This window comes from Astatotilapia calliptera, chromosome 1 (genome assembly GCF_900246225.1).
Source record: "Astatotilapia calliptera chromosome 1, fAstCal1.2, whole genome shotgun sequence".
NCBI lineage: Eukaryota > Metazoa > Chordata > Actinopteri > Cichliformes > Cichlidae > Astatotilapia > Astatotilapia calliptera.
The window spans coordinates 18,816,006-18,835,370 of record NC_039302.1 but is presented as its reverse complement, the minus strand read 5'-3'; the positions used below and the strand labels follow the sequence as shown (position 1 = coordinate 18,835,370).

The 19,365-nt window shown below is 39.4% G+C and overlaps 2 protein-coding genes across 5 annotated transcripts; both read right to left on the bottom strand.

The window, feature by feature from the left end:
* Nucleotides 1-71: 71 nt before the first annotated feature.
* On the bottom strand, nt 72-8,792 carry ampd3a (adenosine monophosphate deaminase 3a). 4 transcript variants are annotated; one of them, XM_026167780.1, is made up of 16 exons: nt 8,712-8,763; nt 6,305-6,376; nt 5,943-6,165; nt 5,247-5,421; nt 4,651-4,816; nt 4,332-4,551; nt 4,099-4,228; nt 3,416-3,610; nt 3,147-3,278; nt 2,891-3,054; nt 2,685-2,811; nt 2,004-2,167; nt 1,158-1,278; nt 783-956; nt 513-623; nt 72-391 (listed from the first exon to the last, which is right to left on the bottom strand). In XM_026167780.1, exons 1-16 carry the CDS (start codon nt 8,734-8,736, stop codon nt 215-217), a joined length of 2,376 nt encoding a protein of 791 aa, XP_026023565.1. In that variant the 5' UTR covers nt 8,737-8,763; the 3' UTR covers nt 72-214. The 4 variants fall into 4 exon arrangements, with proteins under 4 accessions (XP_026023565.1, XP_026023574.1, XP_026023583.1 ...); XM_026167789.1 differs by having other exon boundaries at nt 8,724-8,751; XM_026167798.1 differs by lacking the exon at nt 6,305-6,376 and having other exon boundaries at nt 8,712-8,792.
* An 8,021-nt stretch (nt 8,793-16,813) lies between these two features.
* On the bottom strand, nt 16,814-19,008 carry adma (adrenomedullin a). The gene is made up of 4 exons (XM_026165742.1): nt 18,866-19,008; nt 18,170-18,272; nt 17,935-18,060; nt 16,814-17,810 (listed from the first exon to the last, which is right to left on the bottom strand). Exons 2-4 carry the CDS (start codon nt 18,262-18,264, stop codon nt 17,537-17,539), a joined length of 495 nt encoding a protein of 164 aa, XP_026021527.1. The 5' UTR covers nt 18,265-18,272; nt 18,866-19,008; the 3' UTR covers nt 16,814-17,536.
* Between the last annotated feature and the right edge of the window lie 357 nt (nt 19,009-19,365).

Here is a 19,365-nt window from a genome sequence, read left to right as displayed (position 1 = left end):
TACTTGAGCATCGTCCCTTACAATTCAATTTTAGAAAACCCATCTGCTATTAATTTGCAATTAGTTAAGTATTGCTCTTTTAGTTTTAGTTTTATTGACGTTTTTATTCCATCACAGCCAGCCAGAGGCACTTTTTACAAAATAAATAAATAAAGGTAAATGTAGATATCTTAGAGTGCAACATGCTTCGATTCTGTCAAATGTGAGGTCCTCTTTACTCGCTGTGGGAATTCATAGATTCAGCCTTCACTGCATCAACAATGAAACTGAGTTCATTGCACAGCGTTTCGTGTCTGTAGGCCATCCGGACCTGGGCGACGTTGGTCTTACGGATATCGTTTCCTTCGGGTCCATCTTTCAGATAGTTCTCTCCCAGGAAGTGCATCTTATCCTTGCAAAAGTAATCACAACAGTAGGTGGAAGAAAGGATGATTAGATCTTGTGTGAGTTGACCAATGCCTGCTAAGACAGAATTTATGTTGTCTTTTTTCAAATGAAGGATGTGACCACACCTGGTGAGAAAACCCACTCTGCAGCACACTGTTCCTGGCTATTTCACACACATCACAGGTGCTGAACTTCCACAGCTGAGCTGCTATGGCGTACTCCTCCATCAGTGGTTCCTCAGAGGATACACAAATAGCAGATAAGCTTTATTCAGACTACAGAAATGAATCAAAATAACAAATACTGTATTAGTTAGGCAAACAATGGTTTTGGATCACTGAATGATGACCTGAAAACACAGTTTCCTGTAGATTTTTTATTTATTTTTTTTTTACCTTGGTGTAGTGGAACAGCATGGGATCATCTGTGGACAGGGACACACACAGACCTTTGTGCAGGAAGTCTTTTAGCGGGCTTTTGGAGTATTCCAGGAACAGGCCATTGTTGCTGAGTGGAGACATTGCAATTGGTACCTGGGCTAGGTAGTACAGGTACTGCAGCACTGGGCTCTGTAGGAAGTTTGACAGAGGTGCTGCTCGTGAACGTGAAAGATGGGAAAACACACAAATGTACACACTGTCATTGTGTGTTTTATCTTAATGCTGAGTGAGTTGGAGTCCGTACTATAGCGGTGACCTTTGGGATATTCTGCAGTTTATAAGCAATGCTTTGTGGTTTACTGGTTTATAACTCGGGACAGTCGTGAGTACCTTCCTCAGGTTGAGTCCATGTGAGATGTTGTCAGCAGTGAGAAAGGCAGAGACCAGATGAGTGAGTGATCCAGCTTCTCCACAGTGGGGACGGAACTGGAAGGTGTTCAGTCCACACTCTCTATACAAGACGCAGAAGAGTATAATAAGCAACATCACATAACAGCATTTAATCATCTTCATCACACCGAGTGCCGATCAGCTTTAAGCATCAAGTAGTTCAGAACTGGCTTTCCTGTAATTTATTAGTCACTCTTCCACTGACAGTTATACAAAGTGACAGAATAAACTGTCTTTTGAGGGCTGGACACACACTGCTAGGTCAGGGTCTAACATGTCCTACATCCATGTCAAGTCTTCCTTCATCTATGTGTTTACGAAAGAAAAAAGTATTCTTATTGTCACACAAAGGAGTTGTCAGTTATTCGGCAGGGCAGATACCTCTTAAGCCGTCTGTGTGTTTCCAAAATTAGAATATTAAAAAATGAATCAGCTTTTATTTTTTATGGTCTTCACTGCTGGTACAACCTTTCTGTACATCTGAGATAAAACATTTAAATTGGGGCTTAAAGCATGTCTGCAACTTCATCTTAACCCTAATTTCTTGTCTGTGTTTCCCCATCTAAAGATTAATCATTACAGGGTAGAGTAATACAGCTTTATATCATGATATACACATATAGTTGACATGTTTTAACTGTCTTTGCATTTTTCTCCCTTTCTGTGCAGAACTCTGAATTACCTTGGGTTTCATATACTTATATTGAGTCACCCATTTAGCAGACATCAAGTAAATTCAATCTGCCTGCTTCTGATACTTCACCGTACCTGGGGAATGATACTTACTTTCTGAGGTTGTTGAGGACTATGATGTTTGCGTACATGTGGAAGATGTAGTAGCTGTATGGAGGATTTTCAACTGAAGTCCACTGTTCTGGTTTTGGGCTCCTGAAGGAGAACATGTGATCGCTGTGTTTGGACTCATCGTCCACGCTGTCAAAGCCAGACACCTGCATCCACAAAAACAGTCATTTTCTGCTGGGATTTTTTAATGAAGCCCGGCAGGTATTAATATTAAATGGTTATTAGTCATTTGTTTCCACAAATGTTACCAATCAACAGTCAGTTATTTTTATATTGTGCAATATATGGACAGACGTACTGGGCCACCTGCAGGTTACACCCACAGGAGCTTATACACCTGTGGCAATGGGACTAAAAACACCTGTACTTCAATATTAAGTAGTGGAACACAATACCTTTGCCCATACAGTGTATTTCTGAACAATTTTACATTTTATGAAGCCAGTTTATATTATAAAGACATGTTTTCATATTGATGCGTCATTATATTTTCATTGCCCTAATGGGTGCATCTGCTTACCACTACAGTATAGTCTGCTATATCACTCAACTATTATTATACTGCACATAAATGCATCATTTGAAGACATGAAGTACATCTTTTTGTGCAAAACTGATCCTCATAATATTTGCTGAGATCTGTTTTGGTACAACAAATCTTACATATTTGAGGAAAATGTGAAGTTCTTTGTGTTTCTGTGGGTTGACTGTGGCCTCAAACAAAGGAAGGAATATGTTCTCCAGCATCTTGGCAAAATTGGGTATCAGCTTCTTTAGCTTGAAAATATCACTGCAACATAAAAGTAAATTTTAGATTTCACAAAATGCATTTACATTAAAAGCCTGCATTTTCAGCATGAAGCACTTACTATATTCTGGGCACTTGAATCATCCACCTTATGTTTGGAGAGTATAATTTGTGGTCAATAAACCACTTGGACAGACTGTACCACTCGTCAGGAGACCTTCCGTAGATGGACAGGCGTGGCTCTACATGCTGATACTTGCTCTCCTCCAGGCCATGGGCCACTTCCTATAAAAAAATGGTGAGAGGAAGCGTGCATCAAGTTTTCTCTGCATCACTCCGTCTTGAAATTGATGAAATGCTACAAATGATGATAGTACCTTTATGATGCAAGCAAAATACTCTCCATTAACAACATTGTCAGTTTTCAGGAAGATTTCGCGAAGCTCACTGGCTCCCACTGGGTTATACTTCGCATTGAACTTATCAAAGCGGTGGAAGGTTTGTCTCCCCTGTAAATGTAATAAATCATAAAGTGTGATTCAGAATCCCAGAATGATGCAAGCAGCAGAAAGACAAAATCTGAAATTCTTAAATATATTGTCTTAATGGAATATTTGAATTCAAAAGAATAGACAATATTTCTCACAGCATGTACGTCGAGAGAGTCCACAGTAAGGTCATAGGGGTCCTTGTTGAGGTGCTGGAAAACCTCTTTGAGTGTCATTCTTTGTCCACCCTTTTCTAAAACTACACGTTCTGCATCAGTCTGATACGTCTTCTGGATGAAGGTGAGCAGATGTTTCTGAGACATGCATGCAGCTGCATGAATGTGCGTGTCCACCTGCAAGAAAGAAACCGTATGTTCAGTCTGCACGCACTAATATCCTATATTTAACCCCTCCCAGTTGGGCATGCTCAGAAGGTATTCAGGCCCAGCAATCCAAGAGGCAACTAAAACAGATGTCTGAACCACCTCAACTAGCTTTTCCTTTCCAGATGGATCTCAGAGTGGAGGTGATGCTCTGTTGTGACAAAAGGAGCAGCAGCACTGAAAATGTGCTTCACTTTGTGCCAAAGATGCAGAACCAGCTCTTACTTTGGATGGTGTAATTGGTGAAGCTTCCCCTGAGGCTTCAGGCTCTGCCTCCTCTACAAACGACATTGCTGTCACATTCAGAAGTTCTTCAAAGTGCTTTTTGCCAAGCAATTAAATGATAACAGCTGCAGGTTAATCTGGGTAGTTTGCAGAGCATGCTTTAGTATCTACACTCACTTTAAAGTTCAGTCAGATGTAATGGTTGCCTCACTTCCCAGAGATGGAATACTAACCTTTCTAACATTGTAGAAATCTCTGTGAGGCACACGTTTTAATTCCTTGAGCTCAGCCATCTCATTGAGCATCTCATGGAGGTTGAATTTTGAACTCAAGAAATTTAGTCTCCTATGACAGTAGGTTTTCCTGAAAATTGAAAGTGACACTCAGTTCATTCTCTAAAAAGTGCAGAATGGATGATAACCGGTTTTTCAACCAGCATGTCTGCATAATTGTTTTGGAAACTTACGTGGGTCCATCTGCAGTCATGGCAAGCACATGACTCAGCTCTACAGCAAAGGTCTCCAAGTCTGGGTAAGGAAGGTCATGAGGCTGGTTTTGTTTGAAAGCCTCTTCATTATCATACACATAAACTATCCCATCCTTCATCTTCAGTTTATAATTTAGATCCTTGGGGATGTTGTCCATGCAGTAGGGATCCTCCCCAGCTTCTGAACATGGGCACATGTCTGGTGGTCGCAAAGGTTTTTCCATTACTTTCATATAAATTAGAACAAAGCATGTTTTTAAATTTTGTTATACATACAGCTCAGCTTCGTACATCATACCTGGAAGGACCTCATCTTCTTCGCTCCAGGTCGTGTTCTGAGCACTTCGTAGGAACTTGCTCGTCGTTCTGCAGAATCTGTGATAGGCTAGCTTTGAGTATTTCTCTCGAAGAAGCAGAGCTTTAAACAGATTTTTGGCGGCCTGATCATAGTCGTCCAGTGTGATCTGAGAGGAGGATGAGCATTAAACATAAATTCAAGTCTAATCCAATAGTAGTAATAGTGAAGGCTACACTGGATCATGGAGGGACACTGTGCAGTGACTGGCTGCTAGATTTTGAAGCAACAATGCTTTGACTGGCATCTAAATTCATCTTTTATACTTCAAAATGTAGACAGTTTTGCACTTTTAAGATTTTGAATTAATTCCTTCAGAGGGTGGCAGGAAGACATGCAGTTGTCTCTACTTCCAATAATTCGATTTTTTGGATACTGCACACTTAAATCATGCTACATTCAATTTGAAGATATTGTCATTTCACATTTGTCTGAGTTTTTTTTTTTTTTTACCATTTAATATTCAAATTCAAAATATTACATATGGGATGTATATGTATGTAACTACACCAGTTGGCACTTTCAACGAGAGTACTTACACCAGCACAGTAATCTCCACTAATAGTAACCCTCTGATAATCAGGGCAGTTTTCCTGCACAGATGAGCTGGTGGAACTGGGGGACATGAATGGTGTCACTAGGCGTGCCCAATCTGCATTGGCTGGGACTTGTAGGCAAAGTGACTTGGAACGAATCATCCTCAGGCTGTTCCTCCTGAAAAGTCAGCAACTTGATTAGCATTTGGTGCAAAGCTCACTTAAATGAACGAGTCTTTACCTAAAATCATGGTAAGATGACTCATTAAAAGGGGCCTATTATGCTCAGTTTTAACTTCACATTTATATCATTAGACTCCACAGAGCCGCTTTGCATTATTTACAGTTTGAACTTTGCACAATCTGTTTTAGTTCATCCCCCTTTACCCCCACCTTCCATTTTTATGGAAAAGAAAAGATTTAAATAACAGGTGGGTGTGGCTTCAGTGCTAACAGTCAGAGCTGTGTGCCTAAGGAGACTATATTACATCATACAGAATCAAGACCACAAAAGAAAAATCAAAAGGAGCAGACTGAAAACTTTAAGTCTTGGCTCATGTATATCTAACACCACATAAATAATAAGCAAAACTGAAAATATACGTCTTATAAAGGGATTTTTGTTTTGTTTTTTATACTAGGATAATTTTGCTTGCATGAACAGACTGATCTGCGGTTCAGAGTCCAAGCAGGACTTACCTCTTAAGAGTCTCCTCTGACTGCTGCTCTGCCAGCTCCTTAAGCAGTTCATGGTCTTTGGCTTGCTGGAGGCCAATTGGGCAGTCCTCAGGCATCGTGAACATCGACAAGGCATTTTTGGTTTCTTCTTCTTTTAATGCCGATGCATATACTTTCTCTGCAAGCAACTGCGTCTCCTCCTCCACCTCACTCAGATTCACCTTTAGAAATTGACGAGGCATGTCTGCAAGAGACCAGAAGCATCAGTAAAATGGCCGGCGTCTGAAGTCTCTGACTGTAGAGTGCAAAGGAGGTCTGCAGTACTTGTCAGGACGTTAAATGCTCTGACTACTGTGTGGTGTTTTGTAAACAGGGAAATCTACCTGTGCACGTGTTTGGGGACAGGGCATTCATCATCGCAGGTCCTCTCTCGCCGCAGCTGGTAGACTTTATAACTATCACTGCGCCCAACAAACGCAATAAGTTGTTTATATTATAGTTACATTATAGCCGTTAATATCCCTGCTCTTATTTGCACAGTTTTTTCTTTTTCTGTTTTTAATAATTTTTTTAATTTTTAATAACTTACTAACTGTACTGTATTTTTTTCATTATGCTGCAAATTGTTTTTTGAATCTGCGTGCTCCATCTGCCTGTCACTTTGATGCTGGAACACCCAAATTTCCCCAGTAAGGGACAATAAAGGATATTTCTATTCTATTCTGTTTCATTATCCAACTATTGCACAGCATCACCACCTAGAGAGTTCTGAGTGAACTGTTTGTTAAAATGTTAAAAGCTAAAGTTCATGTCATGCATGATGTTTTTAACACCTCTTATATAAAGGAATGCAGTCAGCGCAATGCAGTAATATTTAATATCATTATTAACTGCAGTAACATTAATATTAAGTCATCGAATTTTCACGATATTTTCTGCTCAATAGTGATTGCGGTGCAATTATAGCTTCTTCATTCATCAAGTACTTTTCTAGATATGCATGTATTTATTTATTTATGAATTATTACAAGTCATTTTATGAATAAATGTTGTATGAAAATGCTGCATTGTTGTGCTTTTAATGCCTCTTAGTATATTTTAAACTTGGGCTGAATTATCACACTCCTCCAGGATAACGTACATCCCTACAAAGTGGGTCTTAAAATTGAAAAATATGCATATATGTAAAAACACTTTCTCAGTTATATTTAGAATAACATCTGGAAACTCGTGAACGTTGTTCAATTCAGATTAGATAACGTACTGAGACTTTATGGTACAACTTCCTCTCAAAGTTGAATGAAAATGACATTTTCTTCACTTTTGTAACCAAGAATTTCAAATTAAAGAGCATTCTTTGTCTTGTATTTTTGAGAAATACAATTGTTTATATTAAGAACTCACATAAGCTATTTACAGAAATTAACACCAGTTATTTTTTGCAATGTGAAGTTTTTCTTTTTTTAATTAGTGTGCACTCAAAAATGGGACTTTAGTACACACACACACCTCTAGGCAAATCAGAGTGGGTCGACCTGAAGACTTGTAAAGTTACAAGTTACATAAAAATAAACTACACTATTGTGTGTACTATACTTTGATATAAATAATGAACAGACCTGCATAAAATTCATTAAATCCCCACCAGACATATGTTGAAAGAATTTTGAATAACTTCCATTAGTTAAGTTAGTTCAACAACATTAACCAGATATGAAAGGAATGCAAGTCTTCTGTTAAAATAAACTCCTCTTTTTTGTCTCCTCTTTTGAATAGCAGTGATTCTCTTTTAGCTCTCATCAACACTACAACTGAAAAAAAAAATCCCTTATTTTAACTACAGTATATACACGCAATCTGTTTACAGTATATCAAACCAAAAACGTGACCTAACAGACAGTGTCTTGATTATCATTGTAGTGGTGAAACAACAACAGAGAAAGACTGCGTGGTACATTGTAATCTGAGGCGGCTTCTGTTCTGCCAGGGTGTTTCCAGGAAGCTCATCAATCAGGACACACAGTATCCTGAATGCATCACCATCACCGTGGGCCTTTATGGCTCTACAACAACACTTTGGAAAGAAAGACTCAAAGCCACTTGGCTGATGGATTCATGAATCATTAAACTTCCTCTCTTGCCACACACACCTAAATAATTTAGATGAAACCCATGCTTTTGTTTCATAAAAAAACTGTAGTTCAGTGCTTCACAACGAAGGGCAGTGAGGATTAAACTGGGATTCCTCATTTCTGAGTGATTTCTTTTTTCAGGGCTACCTGTAAGCAAAAACTACTAAAGGCAACATATTTGTGTATAGAAAGGAATAAACAAAAAACTGATAAGTGTGAAAGACAAGACTAAGTATATGCATTATTTGGCAGACTTTGCACAAATTACAGCAGGACCTGGCCTGTGCTTGCAATACAGCCTAATGTTCAGTGTGCTAAACTGCCCTCGCCCATATATCAGAGTTAAATAGAGGAATGACCTACGATGTAGTCTTTGTAATAATTATATTAAAATGAATCAAGTTAAATGAACATGAAATAAAATATACATAAAGACGAATGTTTTTATAGACAGCAGCTGCTGAAACAGCCATGAATGCTGCCTTCAAACAACACCATCAACAACGTTAGCACCAAAGTTCAACCTAAACCTGACCTCAGGCCGGCCTCAAGCTGGCCTACATCCTTTTTAATAGCGTCTGCATGTCCATCGCCTTACACGACATTACATTCTGATAGGAGATCAAATTAAATCTGACCGATTCTGCACTCTGCTTACCTGACCGCTCACCTATGCACGCCATCTGCACCGCATGACTGACAAAAGAGGGGGCGGGTCTGCGAGGTGGCTTTTGAGGAAAATCTGTGCCAGGATTTACCGGAAAGGTCGATGGGTTAACGAGGTAAGTCGAGCTTGAACTCGGAGTAAAGGGGGCTCTCTAGGTCACCGCGGGAGCTCATGCTGAACACACAGACTGGTCCATAGTTTCGGTTTAAAATCGTCTGTCTGTATGCTCTATCTGCGACAGATTATTTACTGGATAAATGTGTTCTATAGATTAAATCTGTTGAGCCGCATTTTACTAACAGCACTGCTTAAGTTTTTTGTTTGTTTCTTGCGTTGTTTTGGGCTCAGTAGCTTTCACTTCAGTGGGATTTACACACTCAGATGCAAAAATGCGTGAATGTCCTTCATGTTTGTTCCTAGTCTGCTCTCATGTCTGTTTGTCATTTGACGCGTTTGACGCTGCTGTCATTTCAGATAAAAGAACACGGGTTAAAAAAGCATCCGTGCGGGCCAATTCTGTAATTCTATCATTTGCATTATAACATGTCTGCCAAAAAATGACTGGCGATGTTTGAATGCGTTTTGCCCCCATAGACTTTTTTATGTTGATGAATAGAATTTAGTCGCCATGATTTAGAACGTTATTCTACCAACTCTGCGTTTTACATTATATTCAGATTTATTTAGTTATTTATTTATTGCGACTTCTGGTGACATCTTCTGCAGATCTCTCTTGAAAAATATATTTTTATTCCCAATGAGACTTAATCTGGATAAATAAATAAAAATATATTTCTTTGTTAAACATTGATTGCAGCGCCTACCCTGTGACAAAAATGTTCTCAGAATGACTTGTTATCATTCACGAGAGATATGTTTGCCAGATTATGGGTCAATAAGTCAAGAATCACTTTTCTTTTCTTTTCTTTTTTGACTCACAGTCATTTCTTATTTTTCTCAAAGTGAAAACTGTATATTTATAGCAGAAATAACTTAAGTAAATACAGTAAGATGAGTCTTAAAGTGTACTTAATAAAGACAAAATGAATGGTCTGATATGTAGTAATGATATTTAGAATGTGGTAACTGATGAATGGGGCATCCAATCCAAATCTACTGCTGAAACCTGGACATGTTAACCTGCACAAAACCCTGAAAATAATTTTTAAACCCACCTGTTCTAAAGCACAAGGCTGGCCTGCTTACTATTTGGCTATTATGTTTAGTCTAGCACACCAAATATCCATTATAATAAGTACATTTAATCCTAACCTTTGGGTAATAATACCAACATCTACTCATTGTTTAACAAAATTTGAACTGTTTACTTTTATTTAACAGAAGATGTAGGCTTTTTTTTTCTTTTTTTTAAAAATATTTCAACCACTTTCAGCTGGAATTTTGGATTCTTCCCCTTTTAAACTTTTACTTGCTATTTTTATCAATTTGGATTCCTTTCAGGTTCCTGTTTCTCTTTCTTATGATTTCCTTAAGTTAACTTTCTCATTCAAAGCTGCTGTGGTCCTATACACTGACACCCATTTGGAGCTGCTGAAGCCTACAGCACTCTGTTCTGGTAAAAGCTGTATGATCCAATCATGATCATGCAATCACGGCTGTGGGGAGAATAAAAAAATGGCGTGTGGTTTTGGAGAATTGTTACACCTATGCCTTCTATAGATAGTGAGAGCTGCTATGATGTGGTTTGGACACAGTGGCATTAACAAAAGGACAGCAGGTGGAAGCTGGAAGTGGAAGACTTAGAAGATGGTAAGATGTTTTTCAGTGGGAGGGACAGCTCAGGTCGAGCAGTCTGGAGACAAAGTTAGAGACAAGATTGAGGATGTAGTGAAGAAGGACATGCAGAGGGTTGGTGAGACAGATGATCTGCTGTAGTGACCCATAAACAGAGCAGCCAGAAGAAGATAAAGAAGAAGCTTACACCATAGCAACCATTTAACCTGTTGTGCTTACCTTATCTGCACAACAGCCATAGCCTTATCTGAACGTGTCGTCATCTCAAGTTGGATTCTAAAGAAGGTATGCGCAGATTCAGCGATACCTTAAGAGATGCTGTCTGCAGTTTAGGAGTCTACCATCTCTTTCTATTTAAAGGAGCCAGTGGCATAATGTTGGCAGTGCTACTAGTACTGTGAATGTGTTAAAACTGGCCGTCAACAAAGGGAGGGTTTCAGTCAAAGTCAGACATAGCCTGCTGCTCTTTTTCACTATTCTGCTTTCTGTCCATTGGGAACACATGCTCTCTGATACAAACACACAGCTGTGTGTCACCTACTGTACGGTGTGCACACACGGAAATGGCGAGAGGAAAACAGACTCCTGCTTGTATAACCACCAGAGTCCTTTTTAGTCATTAATTCACAGTCTTATGAATGTGCTGGAAAAAACTGGACCCCTCCTGATATTTCATATTTTCATAAGTCACTATCCTCCGTCACTACTCAGTAGATATTAAAACAATAGACAGACTGAGCTTTTTGGCAGTACATTAAAATAATTTTCATATTATTCAATTCTGATGCTGTTGCACACGTGTTTATTAGATAACAGCAATTGAAAACAGGTGTGGCACAATTTCTGAGCACCAGAAAAGGTTTGTCCTCAGGTAGACAATGTTTATAGGCTAGTGACTTTAACTTCTAATGTTATGAAAGTATTTGAGAAGATCATAACTCAAAGGTTATGTAAAGAGGTTGAGCCATTTTTGGTTAAGTATCAGTTTGCTTATATCTACAATAGCATCAATATTCTATTAATTCATTTGTTTTTCTGTCAATTAAACCCATAAATGAACAGCTCGTGACAGAATGACAGATATGTTTGTTGAGAAGATTTTTGAGGTTAAATGGGCCTTTTCTTTATTATTTATTTATTCTAACATCAGCGTGCCCTTGTCTCGATTTGTGTTGATGTCATTTGATAAAACAGTTACCTGATCCAGGGTTATTTTCTCTTATGGGAGGCTTATGTAGTCAGCCTGATCCCCTGTATGAACTGTGAGTTCAAAGCAAAGATGATGATCATATCCGTTTGCTAGGTTTTTAAAATAAAAAAGCAACAGATACATATGCATGTAATATATTCATATTATGATTAGGAGTCTATATTATATACTACACCACTGCATATTTAAATTTTTAATGGAGGCTTTACTGATTCATTGTTTTATCTTTTAAAGTAGATTGATGTTTGTTTCCTTACGTTAATAAAACTAATTGTATTTATAATTTTAAGATATTTAGCAAATTACTATGAATATGCCTGCAGCTAACTTCCACTGCACCGCTACACTGTGATCAATCTGTCGCTTAAATTACAAATGTTTGCAATCTATCTGTGACTCCTCAGCGCAGGAAAACATTTTGTTCTAGATCGTAAGAACCTTTCAGATCGTGTGTCTGGAAACACTGGATCAAATGTCCGAGAGTGGTGTTGGTCTGCAGGCAGCATTATTAGACGCTAATGTGAAGAGTATTGTAATGGTTCTCGCACTGGACTGTGCTAATGTGGGTCTGTGCACCCTCGTATTTGTGAGTCTGATTTAAAAGCACTATAATGTGGAAACATGTATCATCTCCTACTACTTGTGTAAGACCCCTAGGAGGTTTCAGGAGGCCATTAACTGAGCACTCGCACACCTATCTCAGATTCAGCTCGCTATGTTCTGCTGTCTTTATCGTTCAAAAAAAAGTTTCTCAGACACCTCACTGCTGTGGCTGACTGAGTCCCCAAATTGGTTCTTTGTCAATGTCACATCTGACAGGGAGGCCAATGACACAAGAGAAAGCCATTAACCACATTGCAGAGAGATAGACATGAGCGAGGGGTGGGGGGGGGGAGAGAAAAGGACTCACTCTTCCCTAAGCCGGGATTTGAGTGCTGTTTTAAAAGAGGTGTGTCTTCTCTTCTCATCTTTCTCAGTGGCCAGGGTCTGGAAAACAGTACAGATAAAAAAACAAAGCACTCAACTACTAATATCAAGCCGCTCTTCTTTCAGCAATTCTATAACACTTGTCAGATAGACTTTCCCGTAAGTCTGTGTTCTTTTTATGCATCAGTGGTTTAGATATGGATACACATAAACTTGTTACGAGTGACAAATGATCGCATACAGTGTAACAAATCTGTATAGAATTTGTTTCTCCCCGTCAATATCTATATGACGGGGAGAAAAATGGATACAAACGTGAAGACCTAGCAGGAAAAATTAAAGTGATTTTTGCCTTTCAGTCTTTATGATGGTGGCCATCTCAGCTACTAGACTAGTATGTCGAATAAGTCCACTCACCTCTTCAGGCTCTGCTGTGTCTGAAGTGAGTTGAAACTGTGCTCAAGGTCTCTCAGAAACATCTAAGTCATGCTGTGCTCTTGTTGCTGAGAAAGTATTTGATTTCTCACCCACCAGCCAGCAGCACACATCGCTCCATCCTTAACTCTTTCATGGCCAAATCTTAGTGCGAGGATATGAGCTAAAACCGAATCCTGAAGTCTGCCATTAATGGACCTTCCACAACTTTATGAGGCAGGTTAATATTAGTAGTAATTACATTCACAGCAGCTCAGTATATGAATTGTTAGGTTTTCCCCCAAATGTCTCGCTCCTTTTTTTTAGAGGCAGAGATGTCCTCTTGTGGTTGATTTGTTGCACTGCAGGATATTTTGCCGAGAAGTGGCATGGCACACACACACACATCAGCAGTTCTCAAACTTTTCATAGCATGTCTAACTTCAAGAAGCTAGGGAAAAGGTGTTTACAATCCCAAACTCACTCTTTTCTCCAATCACTGATGAAAAGTGTGTACTACACCACAATTGAGAACCACTGCATTAGATAAACACGTGGACCTACAAAGAAAGTAATGGTTTTCACTAAAAGGGGGTATTTTTTTAAAGCCTGTAATTGTGCATTGACTTAATTTGCTATAATTTCATTTTCTTAATAAATTTACATAGCATCCATCCAAAGATCATCCAAAGAGAGAGTCTTCTGGTTGTTATCATGTATGAATTTTGGCCTCAGGTTCTTGTGTTTACCTGACAGTAGTGGCAAACATTGTCCTTTTCTGCTGCTATATCCCGTCTGCTCCACGGTTTGATATGTTATCTGTTCAGAGCTGCCCTTTTGCTTACCTTCTTTGTATTGAGTGGTTGTTTGAGTTATTGCTCCCATTCTATCAACTTAACCTCCTAAAACCCAAACTCTTTCATGGCATGCATTTTTCATTTCTCTTTGCTATTGTGACTTTATAGTGTTTGACAAAACCATCCTAGGAGGTTAAACTCTCGCCGTGCATCTCTGGTACCAACAAGGTATTTTCACCCAGAGAACTGTCGCTCACTGGATATTTTCCCTTTTTCAGAACGATCTCTGTAAATGGTTGTGTGGGAAGATCCTAGAAGATCACCAACAATCATGTTAGGTTTAAAGTCACTTTAATCACATTTCTTCCTCATTCTGATGTTCAGTTTGAACTTCAGCAAGTTTTCGTGACCATGTCTACAAAAATGCATTGAGTTGCTGCTATTTGACAGGCTGTTTAGATATTTGCATTAAGAAGCAGTTGAACTGGTGTATTTAATAAAGTGGACAGTGGCTGTAAGTGAATACTGCACAACTCCTCACATCGCCTCACAAGAGGACTCAGATTTACTGGTGTAACCACAAACGGGTCCAGTCCCAGATTTAGACTGATAGTGGTGGAGATTATGAGGATAATCCTCTCAGCTCAGGTTGTCAAGGTACTTTTAGAGTTGGCTTCAGAGGCCTAGCTCTTAGTCTTGGGCCTGTATCATTTTGATTGACATTATTGTTATCAGATAGAGTGTTCGCCTGTCCCCTCTCCTCTCAGCAGTGCCTCAAACAATGAAAGTATGTGGATCTCATTGTTACCATAATTCTTTTCTGCATTTTCCAGATGAAAGTCATTTGGATTTGGGTATTAAATTTCAAATAGTGAGTGGATCTTAGCTGACAACAAGCAGGACCTAAAATAATTCTCATGATAGCTCTTTGAGTTTAATAGCAACACCTGGAGTTTAGTCTGCAGTAAGCTGTGAAATGTCTGTAAGGTTTTTTACCAGCTGGTCTAGACTCATTAGTTTGCTGATGCATCACCATGCCACAGTCAGACTGGTGACGCCAGTGACAAAACGTCTCTGGCGTCACCAGCTGATTGGCTTACTGAAGGAGTGACACCGTTACATGGTTAGAATTCTATTCTTAGAGTGATTTTGCAGTGATGAGGAACACTTTACAGTTTTACTTCCTGCAGGTTTTTCCTTTTGTCTTGGAATTTAATTCCCAGACGAAGTGTAAGTAAATTAATATTTAAGAAATCCATCGTTTGATTTACCACTAGATGGCACATTTGCTTTGCTTCAGTTTTATTGCACTATGTGTGGCTCTTTTGCTATTCTGTAATTTGTGGTTCACGTTTTGTCTTTAGTTACTGTTCTATATTAATTATTAAATGTATCAGTTGTCTATACTTCAAAAATAGAAAACAAATCTAAATCGTTCAAATGAAAACTTTTTACAACAAAAACTATATTAAATGGCCTGTATTTATATAGCGCTTTACTAGTCCCTAAGGACCCCAAAGCGCTTTACATATCCAGTCATCCACCCATTCACACACAGGTGATGGCAAGCTACATTGTAGCCACAGCCACCCTGGGGCGCACTGACAGAGGCGAGGCTGCCGGACACTGGCGCCACCGGGCCCTCTGACCACCACCAGTAGGCAACGGGTGAATTGTCTTGCCCAAGGACACAACGACCAAGACTGTCCAAGCCGGGGCTCGAACCGGCAACCTTCAGATTACAAGGCGAACTCCCAACTCTTGAGCCACGATCGCCCATTCAGTTGTTTGTTTGTTTTTTGTTTTTTTTTAAACTGTGAATGCTCACAATCGGGATAGGCAGAACTTAAATTTGTAATCTAATAATATAAAAAAGGAAGGTTCTCACCCAACACTGTTAATTAATAATTTCATTCAGCTGACTAACCTAAGTGAATAAATAATACCAATTTAAATTGTGCCATAATATTGCAGTTATGGCCGTCAAATATCTCTAGATGGCAATAGAGGACACATAACACCGCTGTGATCCTCACTTTGTTTCTACCTGCACTTTGAACAGCTGTAATATGAATTTCCACTAAATTAAAAGCAGGAATCTTATCATTCAAATTACAAAGAAAGAGTAGTAATAATCTTTGAGCTGATATGAAAGACCCATCTTTTATTCCCTCTGTGATTTAAATGAGTGTTAAAAAGTGCACATTTCATTGTTGTGAATACTTCTGAATATATTAAATGGTTTAGGAGGGGTGAAAATGGGACATCTGAATGATTTAAATCTGGTTCGGTCTTTGTTGTGCTGGAACGGGAACGTTTTGATCGGTGCCGTGTTTGAGTAGCTTTTGGGATGATATGGAAAGAATGTTAAACCGGAACCCCCCGCATCAGCCGACTTGTGTCCCAAACATCTTCCATTGAACACAGATGTAGCCAAAGCCTCAGCCTCCTCCAGTGGCTTCAGGGCTGCTCTGTGGTGTCGAGAGAACCAGCAAATGTGAGCTGAACCTAGCAGGAATGTGCCTGGCAACCTGTCTGCCCTTTTTTTTTTTTTGAGTGGGATCATAAATAGGGGGATGCAGCAAGAGAAGGGAGGGGGGCTCTAATGAGAACCTTTAAACACTTAACAGAGTCCAGGTGCTCTTTGTTTTGCTGTAACAGTCTGCCCTCAGACAATAGAGTGCCACTTTGAATTCACACGAGCCAGGAGCACAAAGAAAGGAGAGCCAAACAAGGTTTAGATTTTGTATGCAAAATGTTTATTGAATGACATTATTGCTGCGACACAAATAAAATAGAACACATTTACAAATATATAATATACCTCTAAAACAGATATCCTATTACCACAGTTTGCAAGAGTAATGACAAATAGCTACAATGCCCATATATTTCTTCCTGTACAAAAATAGCTCTATCTGTATAAGTACTTTGCTGTAACTCCTATGTAATATTTAAATAAAGTAATTCATATTTACACATACCTGCAATAAAAACAAATATGGATTGCACTTGTGTTTTTTTACAAACAATAACATTTCAAGTATATTTCAGTCCATTAAGAACTGGCACGTATATCACATAATCTAAGGCATTTTTCCCTTATACAGTGTCCAAAACTTGATATAAACTGATAGCTTTAGAGCTGTGGAGCCTATCTTCGTGTTTGGCATTGTGATGAAGATGTCTTTTCCTGATGATTCATTTGACTTTAAGTCCAAATGGAAAAGTGCAGACAAGTACTGACAGTTTCATGGAACACAATGGCACAAATCCTTAAAGGATAGCACTTATCAAAGTCTTGGCCTTGAGGAATAAATGTGTTAAGTCCCAGAATATTAGAAGAGTCCTCCCCCTTGATCGAGAGGATGAGTCCACTTTGCCAGGTATTAGCACTCTTCCTCTTCCTCTGCCATGCAGAGAGCAGCACCTGTAGTTTGCTCCATGCTGTGCCATCCAGTGTCTATAAGCAGCTGCAGTTTTTCTTTTTTCTTTGAAAGTTGTACATTGCTGAGCTCATTGCAAGGCTCGGGCTTTGGACAAACTCAGCTGCAGCCAGTTTTGCTCTGATTCACTGACTCAGTCCTCCAGCCTGGAACAAATGTGCTGGAGCATACTTGGCTGTAGTCTGAGGCACTTCAAGAATTTTAAAGCAGAGCGCACAGGACACTACTCCTTTACTTTTGTTCCCAACTCCCTTTGCAAAGTGGTGCTCATGTCCGTCTGAGGAGGGCCTCAAGCTTGTGAACTTGTGAGTCAACCGTGCTCCACATGGGCCTCAGCCTGCCCTTCTCTAGCCTTAGTGAGACTCTGTATGATGGAAGGGAGCGACGCCTCCGGCCATATCCGTGTGCGCTAATTTTGTGGGCAGGTGCATTCCCGCCCCTTAACTTGCCCATCTGGTGCAGACGATCTGCCAGGTCGTGCACTGTGCAGGTACCCAGGGAACAGCCTGAAGACCTCTTGGTCCGGACGTGGATGTCAGTGCTGGAGGACAAAGGGAGAGGGCATGAGTCTATACTGTTCAATCCTGAACTGTTAATAGCTGACTTTGGATTTCTTGAATTTATATTTACTTTATAATAAGACTGTCAGAATTGCACGATCTTACCTGGAATGTGGCAACAATGCATCCCTGATGTCTTCTGGTCTGACAAGGTGCTCAGCCTCTGCTCTCTTCTCTACTGATATGGTGTCAACATCTCGCCTCAGTCTGCTTCCTAGCCATATGCTTAGCCTGTAAGAGGAAGGGGAAAAAATGCCATTAGTCCAAGGTAGATAATTGAAATGCTGAGTGTCACACCCTGCCTCGGGTTCAAATGAAAATCATGCCTCAGTTAACTCACCTCTTTTTCAATTCAGGATTCACTTCAAGTTCCACACAGTGTGCTACTGTTGCCAGCAAACAGCAGCAGATGAAGGACTGGAAGATCAATTTCATTTTGGCTCCTGTTTGGAGAAGGAAAAAAAAAAAATCAATAGTTAGTTACTCGTACATTTTTATTAATATTTAACTATACAAATTTCCTGCTGTCCTTCTGTCCATGCTAGACTCCTTCATACTGTAATAAGTGTGCTTGCTTACACAAGAGTCCAAAAGCCAAGTTATTTGCACATATCATTCATTTATTTAGAAAGTTAAGCTAAGGTCAGATCTTGCTGGGCTAAGTAAACCTACAACCATGCTTTGGGCCCCTGGCCAGTACTGTGAAGGACACAGTCTCCCATTAAGCAGGCAAAAATAGTTCACAAACAAATGTAATTCAACTCAGTCACCTGATTAAATAGAACAAAACAGCAAAATTATGTGCAATAATATGATAAACAGCACATGGTATGCTGCCCCTGTTGGATGCTTTGCACCTTAAAGGCAACTCCTTAACAGACGCACACATTAAGAGCTGAACTGCTTATATAACCAGACAGATAACCTGTTCTTGTCTCTACACTTGTGCCCTGACCTCAAAAAAGCAAGGATAAAGCCATCAGCTAGTGGCATAACAAATCTAAGCAATGTCTATTTTAAAGGCAAGTGCACATACCTTAGTCTCTGTTCTTTAGTTGGATGAGAAAGCTCTTCTTCTTCTTCTAGAATCAGCTGGGAAAGAGTACTCCACAGGTTTCTTGAGATTGCTTCTAGTTCTGTAAGGCAGCTGTGTCACTCTGCTAATAGCTCCTACACACCAGACGGACAGCCCTTTATACAAAAATTGTAGGAGGGGCTAATGAGTGACACACTCATTCTCTCATCCTTTCCCCCCCACCCCATCCAGTACACTACTGCTGCGCTGTTGTTCATGTACTACAGCAGTTAAAACTTCAGGAATGCATTTGAAAAAGCATTAAACATGAAGCATTAAAGGAAATTTAAGAGTTGCTGTCATTGTGTTCTTCTTTCATGCTTTCCGTGAGTCACAGCACTAGATTTTTTCTTTTCTTTTTTTCTTTTCTTTTTCTTTTTGCACCTCAGCATGACTCTTAAAAATAAAATAATGTTTGTTTGTTTGTTTGTTTGTTTGTTTGTTTGTTTGTTTGTTTGTTT

Bases quoted from the DNA above. Each gene is read 5' to 3' on its own strand.
- ampd3a (XM_026167780.1), bottom strand. From the start codon at position 8,736: ATGGCGTGCATAGGTGAGCGGTCAG. The intron at 6,166-6,304 runs GTAGATTTCCCT...GGTCTCTTGCAG, and splicing joins GTCCCCAAACACGTGCACAG to ACATGCCTCGTCAATTTCTA. The intron at 4,817-5,246 runs GTAAGTACTCTC...TCCTCCTCTCAG, and splicing joins GTGGAGATTACTGTGCTGGT to ATCACACTGGACGACTATGA.
- adma (XM_026165742.1), bottom strand. From the start codon at position 18,264: ATGAAATTGATCTTCCAGTCCTTCATCTGCTGCTGTTTGCTGGCAACA. The intron at 18,061-18,169 runs GTGAGTTAACTG...TTCCTCTTACAG, and splicing joins AATCCTGAATTGAAAAAGAG to GCTAAGCATATGGCTAGGAA. The intron at 17,811-17,934 runs GTAAGATCGTGC...TTTGTCCTCCAG, and splicing joins GCATTGTTGCCACATTCCAG to CACTGACATCCACGTCCGGA.